Source organism: Mirounga angustirostris, unplaced genomic scaffold (genome assembly GCF_029215605.1).
Source record: "Mirounga angustirostris isolate CCGP_5_RB_7025 unplaced genomic scaffold, mMirAng1.0.hap1 SCAF_11, whole genome shotgun sequence".
Classification (NCBI taxonomy): Eukaryota; Metazoa; Chordata; class Mammalia; order Carnivora; family Phocidae; genus Mirounga; species Mirounga angustirostris.
In genome coordinates, this window is record NW_026991719.1 from 51973827 (window position 1) to 51991652 (window position 17826).

At 37.8% G+C, this 17826-nt stretch overlaps 1 protein-coding gene across 1 annotated transcript; it reads right to left on the reverse strand.

The window, feature by feature from the left end:
• Positions 1–351: 351 nt before the first annotated feature.
• LOC123846910 (small ribosomal subunit protein eS8-like) lies at positions 352–1047 on the reverse strand. Its single transcript, XM_045878976.3, has one exon. It carries the CDS (start codon positions 1025–1027, stop codon positions 401–403), a length of 627 nt encoding a protein of 208 aa, XP_045734932.1. The 5' UTR covers positions 1028–1047; the 3' UTR covers positions 352–400.
• Between the last annotated feature and the right edge of the window lie 16779 nt (positions 1048–17826).

Here is a 17826-nt window from a genome sequence, read left to right on the forward strand (position 1 = left end):
GTTCTTGTCCTTTCTTTTGTTAATGTGATGTATCACGTTGAATGATTTGTAGGTGCTGAACCACTGTTGCAGACCAGGAATAAGTCCCACTTGGTTGTGGTGAATAATCCTTTTAATGTACTGTTGAATCCTATTGACTAGTATCTTGGTGAGAAATTTGGTATCCATGTTCATCAGGGATATTGGTCTGTAATTCTCCTTTTTGGTGGAGTCTTTGTCTGGTTTGGGGATCAAGGTAATGCTGGCCTCGTAGAATCAGTTTGGAAGTTTTCCTTCCATTTCTATTTTTTTGAAACACCTTCAGAAGAATAGGTATTAATTCTTCTTTATTTATTTATTTTTTTTCCACAGGACAGGACAATAAACACCTTTATTACATGACCGAAGATAGGAGGAAGATTTATTTGCCTTTCCGGGCTTTGATTTTCCTCAGATAGAACTCTAGCTCCTTGCCCTCTAGCATGTAGCCATCTGCTTGGCCACACTGGCCTGGTCTTGAAGTGATGCATGCAAGAAGCTTGCCCTGCTGGAATTGCTCCTCCAGAAGACTGCTGATTTTGGCATTCTTTTTCCTTTCATCATATTTCTTCTGAATTTTCTTTGATAGTTTTTTGTTTAAAATCTCTTCCTCCTCGGGCGTCAGCTTGGCCCCCTTCTTGCGGCCCAGGGGCAGTGCATAGTGGGACTCGTACCACTGTCGGTACAGTGTGCTGTCAATGAGCACAATACAGTTCTTCACCAGGGTCTTGGTGCGGACCAGTTCGTTGTTGGATGCGTTGTAGACAACATCAATAATCCTTGTTTTTTGCGTACAACACTCAGAGCCCCAGGAGAAGTTCCCCACGTCTACCCTCAAGGCACGGTACTTCTTATTGCCTCCCCGGACTCGGACTGTGTGTATGCGGTGGGGGCCAATCTTAGTGTTGGCAGTGGGGCGTCCCAGCTCATACTTCCGCTTCTTGTGGTAGGGCTTTCTCTTGCCCCTGGTCTTGCAGCGCTTGTGCCAGTTGTCCCGAGAGATGCCCATCTCCCTCGGCGCTGGCTGTGAAAGAGTTAATTCTTCTTTAAATGTTAGGTAGAATTCCCCTGGGAAGCCATCTGGCCCTGGACTCTTGTTTTTTAGGAAATTTTTCATTATTGCTTCAATTTCCTTGCTGGTTTTGGGTCTATTCAGATTTTCTATTTCTTTCTGTTTCAGTTTTGGTAGTTTATATGTTTCTAGGAATCTATCCATTCCTTCCAGATTGCCTAATTTGTTGGCATATAGTTGCTCATAGTACATTCTTAAAATTGTTTGCATTTCCTTGGTGTCGGTCGTGATCGCATTTCTTTCATTCATGATTTTAATTTGGGTCCTTTCTCTTCTATTTTTGATAAGTCTGGCTAGGGGGTTATCTATCTCATTAATTCTTTATAGAATCAGCTCCTAGTTTTTTGATCTGTTCCTCTGTTCTTTTGGTTTCTATGTCATTGTTTTCTGCTCTGATCTTTCTTATATCTTGTCTCCTGCTTGATTTAGGCTTTATTTGTTGGTCTCTATCCCATTACTTTTGGTGTAAGATTAGTTTGTGTATTTGAGACTTTTCTTGTTTCTTGGGAAAGGTTTGTATCCTTTTAGGACTGCCTTTGCTGCATCCCAAAGATTTTGAACATTTGTGTTTCATTTTCATTTGTTTCCCTGAAGTTTTTAATTCTTCTTTAATTTCCTGGTTGACCCATGCATTCTTTTATTTTATTTTATTTTATTTATTTTTTAAATTTCTTTCTTTCTTTCTTTCTTTCTTTCTTTCTTTCTTTCTTTCTTTCTTTCTTTCTTTCTTTCTTTCTTTCTTTCTTTCTTTCTTTCTTTCTTTCTTTCTTTCTTTTACTATGTTCAGTTAACCAGCATATAGTACAGCATAAGTTTTTGTTGTTCAATGATTCATTAGTTGCGTATAACACCCAGTGCTCCATGCATTCTTTAGTAGGATTATCTTTAACTTCCAAGTATTTGATTTTGTTCCAGATTTCCTCTTGTGATTGAGTTCAAGTTTCAAAGCATTGTGATCTGAAAAGAAGCAAGGAATAATTCCAATCTTTTGTTCCTCTTGAGACCTGTTTTGTGACACAATGTGTAATCTATCCTGGAGAATATTCCATGTACACTCGAGAAGAATGTGTATTCTGTTGCTTTAGGACAGACTGCTCTGTATATATTTGTTTAGCCCATCTAGTCCCATGTGTCATTCAAAGCCCTTGTTTCCTAGTTGATCTTCCTCATAGATGGTTTGTCCATTGTTGTGAGTGGGCTGTTAAATTCCCCTGCTATTGTGGTATTATCAATGTTTTTCTTTAATTTGGTTATTAATTGGTTTATATAATTGCTCTCATGTTATGAGCATAAATATTTATAATTATTAGATCACCTTGTTGGATAGAGCATTTAGCCCATTTACATTCAGATTAAATATTGAAAGATATGAATTTAGTGCTATTGTATTATGTGTAAATTCTCTTTTTCTGTAGATTGTCTTTGCTTCTGTCTATGTTACTTTTGGGCCCTCTCTTTGCTCACAGGATCCCCTTAATATTTCTTGCAGGGATGTTTTAGTGATCGTAAATTATTTCAGTTTCTGTCTGTCCTGGAAGATCTTTATCTCTCCTTCCATTCTGAATGACAGCTTTCCTGGATAAAGTATTCTTGGCTGCATGTTTTTCTTTTTTTTTTTTAAGATTTTATTTATTTATTCATGAGAGACACACAGAGAGAGAGAGGCAGAGGGAGAAGCAGGTTCCCAAGGAGCAGGGAGCCTGATGTGGGACTCGATCCCAGGACCCTGAGATCATGACCTGAGCTGAAGGCAGATGCTTAACCATCTGAGCCTACCAGGTGCCCGGCTGCATGTTTTTCTCATGTACTTCCCTGAATGTATCATTCCAGTCCTTTCTGGCCTGCCAGGTCTCTGGATAGGCCTGCTGCCAGTGTAATGTTTCTACCCTTGTAGGTTAATGACCTCTTGTTTCAAGATGTTTTCAAGATTTTCTCTGTCTTTTTTTTTTTAAAGATTTTATTTATTTATTTGATAGAGAGTGAGAAAGACAGAGAGAGAGAGAGAGAGAGAACACACAAGTGGGGCAGAGGGAGAGGGAGAAATAGACTCCCCGTTGAACAGGGAACCTGACATGGGGCTTGATCTCAGGACCCCAAGATCAAGACCTGAGTTGAAGGCAGATGCTTAACTGACTGAGCCACCAAGGTGCCCCAGGATTTTCTCTTTATCTCTGAATTTTGCAAGCTTCTCTATTATATGTCGGGGTGTTGATCTATTTTTATTGATCTTGTGAAGTTTCTCTTTGCCTCCTGGACTTGGATGCATATTTCTTCCCCAGATTGGGGATATTCTTAGCTATGATTTGCTCAAATATACCATCTGTCCCTCTGTCCTTCTTTCCTCTTCTTCTGGGACCCTAATTATTGTATTATTTTTTCGCTTTATTGTATTGTTGATTTCTCGAAGCCTCCCATCATGATTCAGTCCTTTTTCTCTTTTTTCTTCAGCTTCCATAGTTTCCATCACTTTTTCTTCTATGTCACTACCTCTCTTTTCTGCCTCATTTACTCTAGTTGTTAAAGCGTCCATTTTAGACTGCCTCTCAAAGTATTTTTAATTTCAGCCCAATTAGATTTTAGTTCTTTAATTTCTGCACAATGGGATTCTCTAGTGTCTTTTATGTATTTTTTTCTTCTGTTAGTATCTTTATAATCATTATTTGGAATTCTAGGTCTTACATCTTACTTATACCCATATTGATTAAATCTATAGGAGAGAGTATTACCTCTGGTTCTTTCTTTTGTTGTGAATTTTTCTTTCTAGTCATTTTGTCCAGAGGATAAATGAAGGATAGAACAAAATAAAAATATATCAACTATGACCAAAGTGAAATGCACACTAGACAAATCAGAAGAGATCAGAAATCAGGGGTGCCAGGATGGCTCAGTTTGTTAAGCATCTGCCCTCAGCTTAGGTCATGATCTCAGGATCCTGAGATCCCATATTGGGCTTCTGCTCAGCAGGGAGTGTGCTTTTCCCTCTCCCTCACCCTCTGTGTGCTCTCTCTCTCTTAAATAAATAAATAAATAAATAAATAAATAAATAAATAAATAAAATCTTTAAAAAAAAATAAGAGATCAGAAACCAGAATGAAAAATAAAAGGGAAAAAACAGAGAATATAATCTAACAGGTGGACAAATAGGGTAATACATTTTCCTGGGTGTATTTTGGTCTGTTTGTTAGAAGACACTAGATCCCAAAATTGTAAAGAATGCTAAACTTATATATATGCAAAAATAAAATTGAATACAATGAAAGGAAGCAAAAAATGAACAATATATCTATAACATATAAACATAAAAATTAAAATTAATAAAAGACTTAAAAAAGAAATAAGAAACTATTAGAAAAGAAAAAAATGAAAAAGAATATCTTAAACTGACAGACTAAATTATCATGAGAAAAAAACTCAAGTTCTATATACTATTTTCCCCTAGCACTGGAATTTTTCACTTCTGTGGATCTGTAAAGTTTGTATTAGCCTAATGTTCCTGCTGGTCTTCTAGGGGAGAGGCCTGTTCCTGTAATTCTCAGGTGTCTTTGCCTGGGCAGAGTTGCACTGCCCTTTGTTGGGTTCAGTGTAAGCTGCTTCATGTTGGTCTAGGTGGCTTTTGTTCCCTGAAGGCATTCCATGCCACTTTAGAGGATGAAAATAAAAATGACAGTGCCATGATCTCCAGCCCCGGAGCTGAAATTTCACTGCCCCCACTCTTCAGTGCACCCTCAGGGAAAAGCAGTTAATCACTTTTGTGTGGTGCCAAACTCTGCAGTCTTCTGAGGTGCACACCCACACCCATTCTCTGGGAAGGAGGAGGGTCTCGCCAGTGTTCTGCTGCTTTCTGGGCTCTACTCTGAGAGCAGTTGCAGGATCGTGCCGGCACCCATGCCACTACCCCCAGGGGAAAGAGCAGTGTCTTGCTGTGGTTCTGCTGCTTGCTGGGCCCTGTTCAGAAAGTAGTCACCTGATCATACCATGGCTTGTGGTTTATGGCAAAACCGAGCCGAGAGCCTGCTTCCCTGCTCCAGTGCTTCAGAACTCTGCCATACTCAGGCACCCCCATTCTTTCTGTTACCCCAGGGATCCTGAGACCACACCATGCCACCTAGGATTTTGCCCCGCTTTGCCACTTGAGCACCATTCAGGCAAGGACATCCCTCCAAGCAGACTTCTAAAAGTTCCAATTTTGCACTCTGCTGCTATATCATTTTCCAGTAGCTGGGTTACAGAAGCTCCCCCCCTTTTATCTTCCAATATATCCCCTCAGATTCACTTCTCCACACCTCCTACCTTGCAAAAAGTGGTCGCTTTTCTATTTGTAGAATTGCAGCCATTCTTGTCTTAGATCGCAAGTTGAATTCACAGGTGTTCAGAATGATTTGATAGATATCTAGCTGAAATCAAGAGACCGGATGAAATGAGGGTCCTCTACTCTTCTGCCATCTTTCCTCCCACTGATCAACAGACTCTTAACTATAGAAGACAAACTGATGGTCACCAGAGAGGATGTGAGTGAAATAGATGATTGACATTAGGGAGTACACTTGTCATGATGAGTACTGGGTAATGTATGGAATTGTTGAATCCCGATTTTGTACAACTGAATCCAATAGGACACTATTGTATACTAACTATACTGTAAATAACATTAATAGAATAAAAATATGGACTCACTTCTATCAAAAGACATAGTGTATTGAGTAGATAAAAATTACTTTTTTTTTGCTGCCTACAATAGTGTTCAGACTTAAAGACACATACAGACACATACAGACTCAAGGAATGGTAAAAGATATTTAGTGAAAATTCAACTGAAGAAAAGAAGCTGGGCTTAAATTTAGGAAACAAATTGAGGGTTGCTGGAGGAGAGGTGGGTGGGGGGGTGGGGTAACTGTGTGATGGGCATTAAATAGGGCAAGCGATGTGACGAGCACTGGGTGTTATATGCAACTGATAAATTATTGAACACTACATCTGAGAGTATTATGCTAACTGAAATATGTGAGACAGAGAAAGACAAACACCATATGATTCCACTTATATGTAGGATCTAAAAACCAAAACAAATGAACAATCAAAACAGAAACAGACTTACAAATACAAAGAACACACTGGTAATTGCCATAGGGCAGGGAGGTGGACAGGATGGACAAATAGGTGAAGGGGATTAAGAGCTACAAACTCCCAGTTTTAAAATAAATAAGGCATATGAATGTAATATACAGAATAAGGAATATAGTCAATAATACTGTAATAACTTTGTATGGTGATAGATGATACTTGTGGTGAGCATTTCTTAATGTATATAATTGTCAAATCACAATGTTGTACCCCTGAGACTAATATAACATTGTATGTCAACTATAATTAAAAATTTTAAAAAATGAGATTGGCACCTGGATAAAGGCAAAATGATACAACAAAATTTAATTTCATATTCAACATAGGTTAGTTGAGAATAAATGTTGGAAAAAGTATATTATGCAAACTTTAATCAAATCAGAAGTGGCTATATTAAATTGAGATAAAATAGACTCTAGAACAAGAGAATATTGAGTAGGGACATTACATAATTATAAAAGGATCAACACACTAGGAAAGCATACAGATCTAAAGTACATACATAATTCTCAGAAACCCAAATGCAAAAAAGAAATCTTATTAGAAAGTGGGCAAAACCCATAAGTAGACATTTCACTCAGGAAGATATACAGATATCAAAAGAAGCCCATGACAAGATGTTCAACAACATTAACTCTTACTCCTATGGCTCTTGCAAGGTATGTTAGGTAATATTTGCTCCTCCTTGGAGGTGTAATTTATTTCCTCCCTTATTTGTCCCAGCATGATTTAATTCTGATTATTATGCTGGAAATCAGTAGGGGGGGTCAGCATAAAGGGGGCATCTGTTGTCTTGCAAAGGAGAGATTTCTGCTAACATCTTCTCTCATGAAGGAAGTGTTATCTCTCTTTAGGTTTATTGGGATATAATTTTCATATAGAAAAATTCACCCTTTCTAGTATACAGTTCTATGACTTTTTACAAATGCATGGTTTTGTAACTACCACCAAAATCAAGATATGTAAAAGTTCCATTGCCTTAAAAAAATTCCCTTATCTGCCTTTGTATTTTTCCTTAACTTCTATCTCAGCTTCCAGTAGCCACTAATTTGTTTTCTCTCCCTATAGTTTTGCATTTTTGATAATGTTACAAAAATGAAATAATATAGCATGCAGGTTTTATAATCTTACTTTTTTCACTTTCCATAATCCATTTGATATTTATCTATACCATAAAGTGTAAAAGTATTTCTTTTGATATCTGAGTAGTCCACTGCATGGATGTACTACATTTTGTTTTTTCATTCACCAGTTGAAGAACATGTGGGTTATTTCTAAATTTTGGTTATTACGAATAAAGTTACTATAAAAAATTAGTGTACATATTTTTGTGTGAACACAGATTTACATTTGTGTCTTAAATTTACATACCTAGGAGTGGGATTTCTAGTCAGAGGGTAAGTGTATGTTTAACCTTGTAAGAAACTGCCTGTGTTTTCCAGCATTTTGGCATTCCATTACTGATGTATCGGACTTCTAGTTACTCTACATTCCTGCCAGTATTTGGACTTATTAGTTTGTTTGATTTTAGTCATTTTGTAGGTGTTTAATGGTATATAATTGTGATTTAACTTTTTTATATTAACATTGTAAACTTTTTGAGATCTTTCTATGAGTCAGGCACAGATTGAGTATTTTACACATATCTTACATAATCTTTTGTAAACAAAGCAGCAATTAAGGAAATGAATTTTATTCAAGATATTGCAATAAGGATAACATTCATTAATGAGGACCATCTCAAAAAAAAAACAAAAACAAAAAAAATAATGAGGACCATCTCAAAGAAAAGGAAGAGGGAACTTTGTTTTATAAAAGCAGTTTAACAAGGGAGTCATAGCACTGAGGAGGGGTGAAAAGGGCCTTATGCTGAAATATGTAAGATTGAGGAGTTCTTCATTTTGGTTAGGTTAGCTCTTTCTCACAACATAAAAGGCACCTCTCATATAAGTTGTATGAAGTATATACTGTTATCATGTGCATTTTACTGATAAGAAAACTGAGGCCTAGGGAATACAAGTAACTTTCCTAAGATTACTCAGCTAATGAATGGTTGTGTTAGAACTTCTTTCAAAAGTAGAAACACTGTTTATGTCCCCAGAACCTTATACAGTGTCTAGAATATAAGAAGGGCCCAATAAATGCTAGTTCAATGAGTGCATGAATGTCAGGTATTACTGAACAGTCAGTATTAAATATATATCAGGAGACTTTAGACCTCACTCCTAGGCATGTTGGTGCTTTTTTTATTCCTTTATGGCAAAAATTCCCTGAAGTTACAAAAAAAGTTGGCAAAAAATAGTTTTAACGTGTGACAGTATTCTATGTTCATTAGAGATACTGATTGATCTGTGGTTTTCTTTTCATGTTGTTGACTTCCTTATATGGTAATGCATGCCTGATAGAGTGAGCTAGGAAATATACTATTCTCTTCAACTTTGTAAGGGTTTATGTACATTTGTTAACATTTCTTTTTTAAATGTTTGGTAGAATTTACCACTGAAGCCATCTGCGCCTGTGATTTTAATTTGCAGTTCCCAAGTGACTAATGATTTGGAGCATTTTTTCATGTGCTTATTTACTTTCTTTATATGTTCTTTGGTGAAGTGTCTGTTCAAATGCTTTTCCCATTTTATATTAGGTTATTTTCATATTGTTCAGTTTTACAAAGTGCTCTATGTATTCTGGATACAAGTTGTGTAGAAGAGACAGACTGCTGTCCTTTAAAAAAACTGCTTATAAGGTTGGCCTTTGGCCAGCATCTGGGAACTTGGATTTTGGTATAGTTCCCATCATTCCCTTATAAGAATTACTCACTGTGTCTAAACTGTTTATAGGAACAGTATGGTTTATGACGAGCACCTGCTTTCCTTTTGTTAGTTTGGAATTGTGGTACATGCTAGGCAGACAGTGGCTTTGTGACCTTTCCACCCCTTTCCCACCCCACAAAACCCAAAAATGGGCACCAAGTCTCAAATGAGCTCACCTGGTAGATAACATTTCAGACATGTTGTCACAGCTTGTTGCTGGAGGGATTACATTTGAATTTACCAGGAGAGAACTTATGGAAGCTTGCACCTGGTTTCTTCTAGATTTTGACACACAAACCTTTTCCTTGGCTGGTTTTGTTGTTTATTCTTTTACTGTGATAGTTTAAAGATATGAGCACAACTATATGCTGAGTACTATGAGTCTTCCTAGTGAATCATTGAACTTCAGGGTGGCTGGAGACCCCTGACACACAAATTCTTTATGAAATATGCATTTTCAAACATTTCATACAGTCTTTGGTTTGTTTTATTTAATTTTATAAACAATGTCTTTCAAAGAGCAACAGATTTAATTTTGGAGTCCAGTGTATAATTTTTTTTTTCATGATTTATCCTTTTGGATTTGTGTTTAAGATTTTTTTAATACTAAATTTGTTAAGACATTCTTATTTTAAGTTTTTATTCAAATTACAGTGTAATATTAGTTTTAGGGGAACAGTATAGTGATTTAACATTACATACAACACGCAGTGCTCATTACAAGTGCACTCCTTAATCCCCATCACTTATTTAAACCATCCCCCTACCCACCTCCCTTTTGTTAACCACCAGTATGTATGTTATAATTAAGAGTCTGTATTTGGTTTGCCTCTCTCTTTTTTCCTTTGCATAATTGTTTAATGGTTTAGTGGATACTTGAGCTGTTTCCATAATTTGGCTATTGTAGAGAATGCTATTATAAAAATCAGGGTGCATATGTCCCTTTCAATGAGTTTTTTTTTAATTATTATTAGTTTCAGAGGTAGAATTTAGTGATTCATCAGCTGCATAGAACACCCAGTGCTCATTACTTCATGAGCCCTCCTTAATGCCCATCACCCAGGTATCCCTTCTCCCCACCAACCTCCCCTCCAACAACCCTCAGTATATTTCCTAGAGTTAAGTGTCTCTTATGGCTTGCCTCCCTCTCCATTTTCATCTTATTTTATTTTTCCTTCCCTTCCCCACTGTTCATCTGTTTTATTTCTTAAATTCCACTATGAGTGAAATCATATGGTATGTCTGTCTGAGACTGACTTATTTCACTTAGTATAATACCCTCTAGTTCCATCCACATCATTGGAAATCACAAAATTTCATTCTCTTTGATGGCTGAGTAATACTACATTGTATATATATACACCACCTCTTCTTTATCCATTCATCTGTTGATGGACATCTGGGCTCTTTCCATATCTTGGCTATTGTGGACATTGCTGCTATAAACATTATGTTACATGGGCCCTTTGAGTCACTATTTTGGTTTCCTTTAGATAAATACCTAGAAGTGCAATTGCTGGATCGTAAGGTAGCTCTATTTTTAACATTTGGAGGAACCACCATACTGTTTACCAAAGAGCCTGTACCAGTTTGCATTCCCACCAATAGTGTAAAAGGGTTCCCTTTTCTCCACATCCTCGCCACATCTGTTGTTTCCTGAGTTGTTAATTTTAGCCATTCTGACTGGTGTGATGTGGTATGTCATTGTGGTTTTGATTTGTATTTCCCTGATGCCAAGTGATGTTGAGCATTTTTTTTTTCCATATGTCTGTTGGCTATTTGAATGTCTTCTTTGGAGAAATGTCTGTTCATGTCTTCTGTCCATTTCTTAATTTTTTTTTTTAAGATTTTATTTATTTGCAAGAGAGAAAATGAGAGACAGAGAGCATGAGAGGGAGGAGGGTCAGAGGGAGAAGCAGACTCCCTGCTGAGCAGGGAGCCCGATGTGGGACTCGATCCTGGCACTCTAGGATCATGACCTGAGCCGAAGGCAGTCCCTTAACCAACTGAGCCACCCAGGCGCCCCTTCTGTCCATTTTTTTTAAGATTTTATTTATTCATTCATGAGAGACAGAGAGAGAGAGAGAGAGAGGCAGAGGGAGAAGCAGGCTCCCGAGGAGCAGGGAGCCCAATGTGGGACTCAATCCCAGGACCCTGGGATCACGACCTGAGCCGAAGGCAGACGCTTAACCATCTGAGCCACCCATGCGCCCCGATTTTTTTTTTTAAGATTTTATTTATTTGACAGAGAGAGACACAGTGAGAGAAGGAACACAAGCAGAGGGAGTAGGTAAGGGAGAAGCAGGCTTCCCGCCGAGCAGGGAGCCCGATGCGGGGCTCGATCCCAGGACCCCAGGATCATGACCTGAGCCAAAGGCAGATGCTTAACGACTGAGCCACCCAGGCGCCCTCTTCTGTCCATTTCTTAACTGGACTTTTTGTTTTTTGGATGTTGAGTTTGATAACTTCTTTATAGATTTTGGATACTAGCCCTTTATCTGATACGTCACTTGTGAATATCTTCTCCCATTCCATAGGTTGCCTTTAGATTTGTTGACTGTTTCCTTTGCCGTGCAAAACCTTTTATCCTGATGAAATCCCAATAATTCATTTTTGCTTTTGTTTCCCTTGCCTCTGGAGACATGTCTAGGAAGAAGTTGCTGTGGCCGAGTTCAAAGAGGTGGCTCCATGTGTTCTCCTCTAAGATTTTGATGGATTCCTGTCTCACATTTAGGTCTTTCATCTATTTTGAGTTTATATTTATGTATGGTGTAAGAAAGTGGTCCAGTTTTGTTCTTCTGCATGTGGCTGTCCAATTTTCCCAACACCATTTGTTGAAGAGACTGTCTTCTTTCCATTGGATATTATTTCCTGCTTTGTCAAAGATTAGTTGACCATAGAGTTGAGGGTCCATTTCTAGGTTCTTTATTCTATTCCATTGATCTACCTGTCTGCTTTTGTGCCAGTACCATTCTCTCTTGATGACTACAGCTTTGTAATACAGCTTGAATCCAGAATTGTGATGCCTGCAGCTTTGATTTTCTTTTTCAACATTCCTTTGGCTATTTGGGGTATTTTCCGGTTCCATACAAATTTTAGAATTGTTTGCTCCATCTCTGTGAAAAATTCTCATGGGAATTTCATAGGGATTCCATTGAATGTGTAAATTGCTTTGGGTAGCATAAACATTTTAATAACACTTGTTTTTCCAAAGCAATGAGCATGGAATGTTTTCCTTTTTTTGTGTCTTCCTCAACGTCTTTCATAAGTGTTCTATAGTTTTCACAGTACAGATTCTTTACCTGTTTGGTTAGGCTTATTCCTAGGTATCTTATGGTTTTTGGTGCAATTGTAAATGGGATCAATTCCTTGATTTCTCTTTCTTCTACCTCATTGTTCGTGTATAGAAATGCAACTGATTTCTGTGCATTGATTTTATATTGTACCACATTGCTGAATTGTTGTATGTGTTCTAGCAATTTTGGGGTGGAATCTTTTGGGTTTTCTACATAGAGTATCATGTCATTTTTGAAGAGTGAATGTTTGACTTCTTTGCCCATTTGGATGCATTTTCTTTCTTTCTGTTGCCTCATTGCTGAGGCTCGGACTTCCAGTACTATGTTGAAAAACAGTGGTGAGAGCTAACATCCCTATTGTGTTCCTAACCTTAGGGGAAAAGATCTTAGGTTTTCCCCACTGAGGATGATATTCATTGTGGGACTTCCGTATATGGCTTTTATGTTGTTGAGTTATGTTCCCTCTATCCCTACATGGTGGAGGTTTATTACCAAGAAAGAATGCTGTATTTTATCAAATGCTTTTTCTGCATCTATTGAGAGGATGATATGGTTCTTGTCCTTTCTTTTATTATTGTGGTGTATCACATTGATAGATTTGGGGTTGTTAACCCACGCCTGTAGCACAGGAATAAATCCCACTTGGTTGTAGTGAATAATACATTGAATGGACTTTTAGATCCTATTAGGTAGTATCTTGATGAGAATTTTTGTGTCCATGTTCATCAGGGATATTGGTCTGTAATTCTCCTTTATAGTGTGGTCTTTGTCTGGCTTTGGGATCAGGGTAATGATGAGTTTGGGCGTTTTTGTTTTTGTTTTTGTTTTTTTTCATTTCTATTTTTTGCAAAAGAAGAGGTATTAATTCTTTTTAAAATGTTTGTTGAAATTCCCCTGGGAAGCCATCTGGCCCTGCACTTTTGTTTGTTGGGAGATTTTTGATTATTGTTTCAATTTCTTTGCTGGTTATCGGTCTGTTCATATTTTCTATTTCCTCCTGTTTCAGTTTTGGTAGTTTGTATGTTTCTAGTGATTTATCCATTTCTTCCAGATTTCCCAGTTTTTTTGGCATGTAATTTCTCATAATATTCTCTTATGATTATTTGCATTTCTGTGACGTTGGTTGTTATCTCTCTTATCTCATTCATGATTTTATTTATTTAGGTCCTTTCTCTTTTCTTTTTGATAAGTCTAGCTAGGGGTTTATCAATTTTTTTTTCAATGACCTAGTTTTTTATTTCATTGATCTATTCTACTCTTTTTTATTTGTTTGTTTGTATATCATTCATTTCTGCTCCAGTCTTTATTTATTTATTTATTTATTTATTTATTTATTTATTTATTTATTTTTTATTCTTATGTTAATCCCCATACATTACATCATTAGTTTTAGATGAAGTGTTCCATGATTCATTGTTTGTGCATAACACCCAGTGTTCCATGCAGAATGTGCCCTCCTCAATACCCACCACCAGGCTAACCCATCCTCCCACCCCCCTCCCCTCTAGAACCCTGTTTGTTTTTCAGAGTCCATCGTCTCTCATGGTTCGTCTACCCCTCCGATTTCCTCTTCTTCATTCTTCCCCTCCCGTTACCTTCTTCTTCTTCTTTTTTTTTTCTTAACATATATTGCATTATTTGTTTCAGAGGTACAGATCTGAGATTCAAAAGTCTTGCACAATTCACAGCGCTTACCAGAGCACATACCCTCCCCAGTGTCTATCACCCAGTCACCCCATCCCTCCCACCCCACCCCCCACTCCAGCAACCCTCAGTTTGTTTCCTACAATTAAGAATCCTCATATCAGTGAGATCATATGATACATGTCTTTCTCTGTTTGACTTATTTCACTCAACATAATACCCTCCAGTTCCATCACGTCATTGCAAATGGCAAGATCTCATTCCTTTTGATGGCTGCATAATATTCCATTGTATATATATATACCACACCTTCTTTATCCACTCATCTGTCGATGGACATCTTGGCTCTTTCCACAGTTTGGCTATTGTGGACATTGCTGCTATAAACATCGGGGTGCACGTACCCCTTTGGATCCCTACTTTTGTATCTTTGGGGTAAATACCCAGTAGTGCAATTGCTGGATCATATGGTAGCTCTATTTTCAACTTTTTGAGGAACCTCCATACAGTTTTCCAGAGTGGCTGCACCAGCTTGCATTCCCACCAACAGTGTAGGAGGGTTCCCCTTTCTCCGCATCCCCGCCAACATCTGTCGTTTCCTGACTTGTTAATTTTAGCCATTCTGACTGGTGTGAGGTGGTATCTCATTGAGGTTTTCATTTGAATTTCCCTGATGCCGAGCGATATTGAGCACTTTTTCATGTGTCTGTTGGCCATTTGGATGTCTTCTTTGGAAAAATGTCTGTTCATGTCTTCTGCCCATTTCTTGATTGGATTCTTTGTTCTTTGGGTGTTGAGTTTGATGAGTTCTTTATAGATTTTGGATACTAGCCCTTTATCTGATATGTCATTTGCAAATATCTTCTCCCATTCTGTCGGTTGTCTTTTGGTTTTGTTGACTGTTTCCTTTGCTTTGCAAAAGCTTTTTATCTTGATGGAGTCCCAATAGTTCATTTTTGCCCTTGCTTCCCTTGCCTTTGGCAATGTTTCTAGGAAGAAGTTGCTTCGGCTGAGGTCAAAGAGGTTGCTGCCTGTGTTCTCCTTTAGGATTTTGATGGACTCCTGTCTCACATTGAGGTCTTTCAACCATTTGGAGTCTATTTTTGTGTGTGGTGTAAGGAAATGGTCCAGTTTCATTCTTCTGCATGTGGCTATCCAATTTTCCCAACACCATTTGTTGAAGAGACTGTCTTTGTTCCATTGGATATTCTTTCCTGCTTTGTCAAAGATGAGTTGACCATAGAGTTGAGGGTCCATTTCTGGGCTCTCTATTCTGTTCCATTCATCTATGTGTCTGTTTTTGTGCCAGTACCATGCTGTCTTGATGATGACAGCTTTGTAATAGAGCTGGAAGTCCGGAATTGTGATGCCGCCGGCTTTGCTTTTCTTTTTCAACATTCCTCTGGCTATGCGGGGTCTTTTCTGGTTCCATACAAATTTTAGGATTATTTGTTCCATTTCTTTGAAAAAAGTGGATGGTATTTTGATGGGGATTGCATTGAATGTGTAGATTGCTCTAGGTAGCATTGACATCTTCACAATATTTGTTCTTCCAATCCATGACCATGGAACATTTTTCCATTTCTTTGTGTCTTCCTCAATTTCTTTCATGAGTATTTTATAGTTTTCTGAGTAAAGATTCTTTGTCTCTTTGGTTAGATTTATTCCTAGGTATCTTATGGTTTTGGGTGCAATTGTCAATGGGATCGACTCCTTAATTTCTCTTTCTTCTGTCTTGTTGTTGGTGTATAGGAATGCCACTGACTTCTGTGCATTGATTTTATATCCTGCCACTTTACTGAATTCCTGTATGAGTTCTAGCAGTTTTGGGGTGGAGTCTTTTGGATTTTCCACATAAAGTATCATATCATCTGCAAAGAGTGAGAGTTTGACTTCTTCTTTGCCAATTTGGATGCCTTTGATTTCTTTTTGTTGTCTGATTGCTGTGGCTAGGACTTCCAATACTATGTTGAATAGCAGTGGTGATAGTGGACATCCCTGCCGTGTTCCTGACCTTAGGGGGAAAGCTCTCAGTTTTTCCCCATTGAGAATGATATTCGCTGTAGGTTTTTCATTGATGGCTTTTATGATATTGAGGTATGTACCCTCGATCCCTATACTCTGAAGAGTTTTGATCAAGAAAGGATGCTGTACTTTGTCAAAAGCTTTTTCTGCATCTATTGAGAGGATCATATGATTCTTGTTCTTTCTTTTGTTAATGTATTGTATCACATTGATTGATTTGAGGATGTTGAACCAACCCTGCAGCCCAGGGATAAATCCCACTTGGTCGTGGTGAATAATCCTTTTAATGTACTGTTGGATCCTATTGGATAGTATTTTGGTGAGAATTTTTGCATCCATGTTCATCAGGGATATTGGTCTGCAATTCTCCTTTTTGATGGGGTCTTTGTCTGGTTTTGGGATCAAGGTGATGCTGGCCTCGTAAAATGAGTTTGGAAGTTTTCCTTCCATTTCTATTTTTTGGAACAGTTTCAGAAGAATAGGTATTAATTCTTCTTTAAATGTTTGGTAGAATTCCCCTGGGAAGCCATCTGTCCCTGGGCTTTTGTGTTTTGGGAGATTTTTGATGACTGCTTCAATTTCCTTAGTGGTTATAAGTCTGTTCAGGTTTTCTATTTCATCCTGGTTCAGTTTTGGTAGTTGATACATCTCTAGGAATGCCTCCATCTCTTCCAGGTTATCTAATTTGCTGGCATAGAGTTGCTCATAATATGTTCTTATAATTGTTTGTATTTCTTTGGTGTTGGTTGTGATCTCTCCTCTTTCATTCATGATTTTGTTTATTTGGGTCATTTCTCTTCTCTTTTTGATAAGTTTGGCCAGGGGTTTATCAATCTTGTTAATTCTCTCAAAGAGCCAGCTCCTAGTTTCATTGATCTGTTCTACTGTTCTTTTGGTTTCTATTTCATTGATTTCTGCTCTGATCTTTATTATTTCTCTTCTCCTGCTGGGTTTAGGCTTTATTTGCTGTTCTTTCTCCAGCTCCTTTAGGTGTAGGGTTAGGTTGTGTACTTGAGACCTTTCTTGTTTCTTGAGAAAGGCTTGTATTGCTATATACTTTCCTCTTAGGACTGCCTTTGCTGCATCCCAAAGATTTTGAATAGTTGTGTTTTCATTTTCATTGGTTTCCATGTATTTTTTTAATTCTTCTTTAATTTCTTGGTTGACCCATTCATTCTTCAGTAGGATGCTCTTTAGCCTCCATGTATTTGAGTTCTTTCCTACTTTCCTCTTGTGATTGAGTTCTAGTTTCAAAGCATTGTGGTCTAAAAATAGGCAGGGAATGATCCCAATCTTTTGGTACCGGTTGAGACCTGATTTATGACCTAGGATGTGATCTATTCTGGAGAATGTTCCATGGGCACTAGAGAAGAATGTGTATTCCGTTGCTTTGGGGTGGAATGTTCTGAATAGGTCTGTGAAGTCCATTTGGTCCAGTGTGTCATTTAAAGTCTTTATTTCCTTGTTGATCTTTGGCTTAGACGATCTGTCCATTTCAGTGAGGGGGGTGTTAAAGTCCCCCACTATTATTGTATTGTTGTCGATGTGTTTCTTTGCTTTTGTTATTAATTGCCTTATATAATTGGCTGCTCCCATGTTAGGGGCATAGATATTTACAATTGTTAGATCTTCTTGTTGGATAGATCCTTTACGTAGAATATAATGTCCTTCCTCATCTCTTATTACAGTCTTTGTTTTAAAATCTAATTTGCTGATATAAGGATTGCCACCCCAGCTTTCTTTTGGTGTCCATTAGCATGGTAAATGGTTTTCCACCCCCTCACTTTCAATCTGGGGGTGTCTTTGGGTCTAAAATGAGTCTCTTGCAGACAGCATATCG

Coding starts and splice junctions, on each gene's coding strand:
- LOC123846910 (XM_045878976.3), bottom strand. CDS start 1,027: ATGGGCATCTCTCGGGACAACTGGCACAAGCGCTGCAAGACCAGGGGC.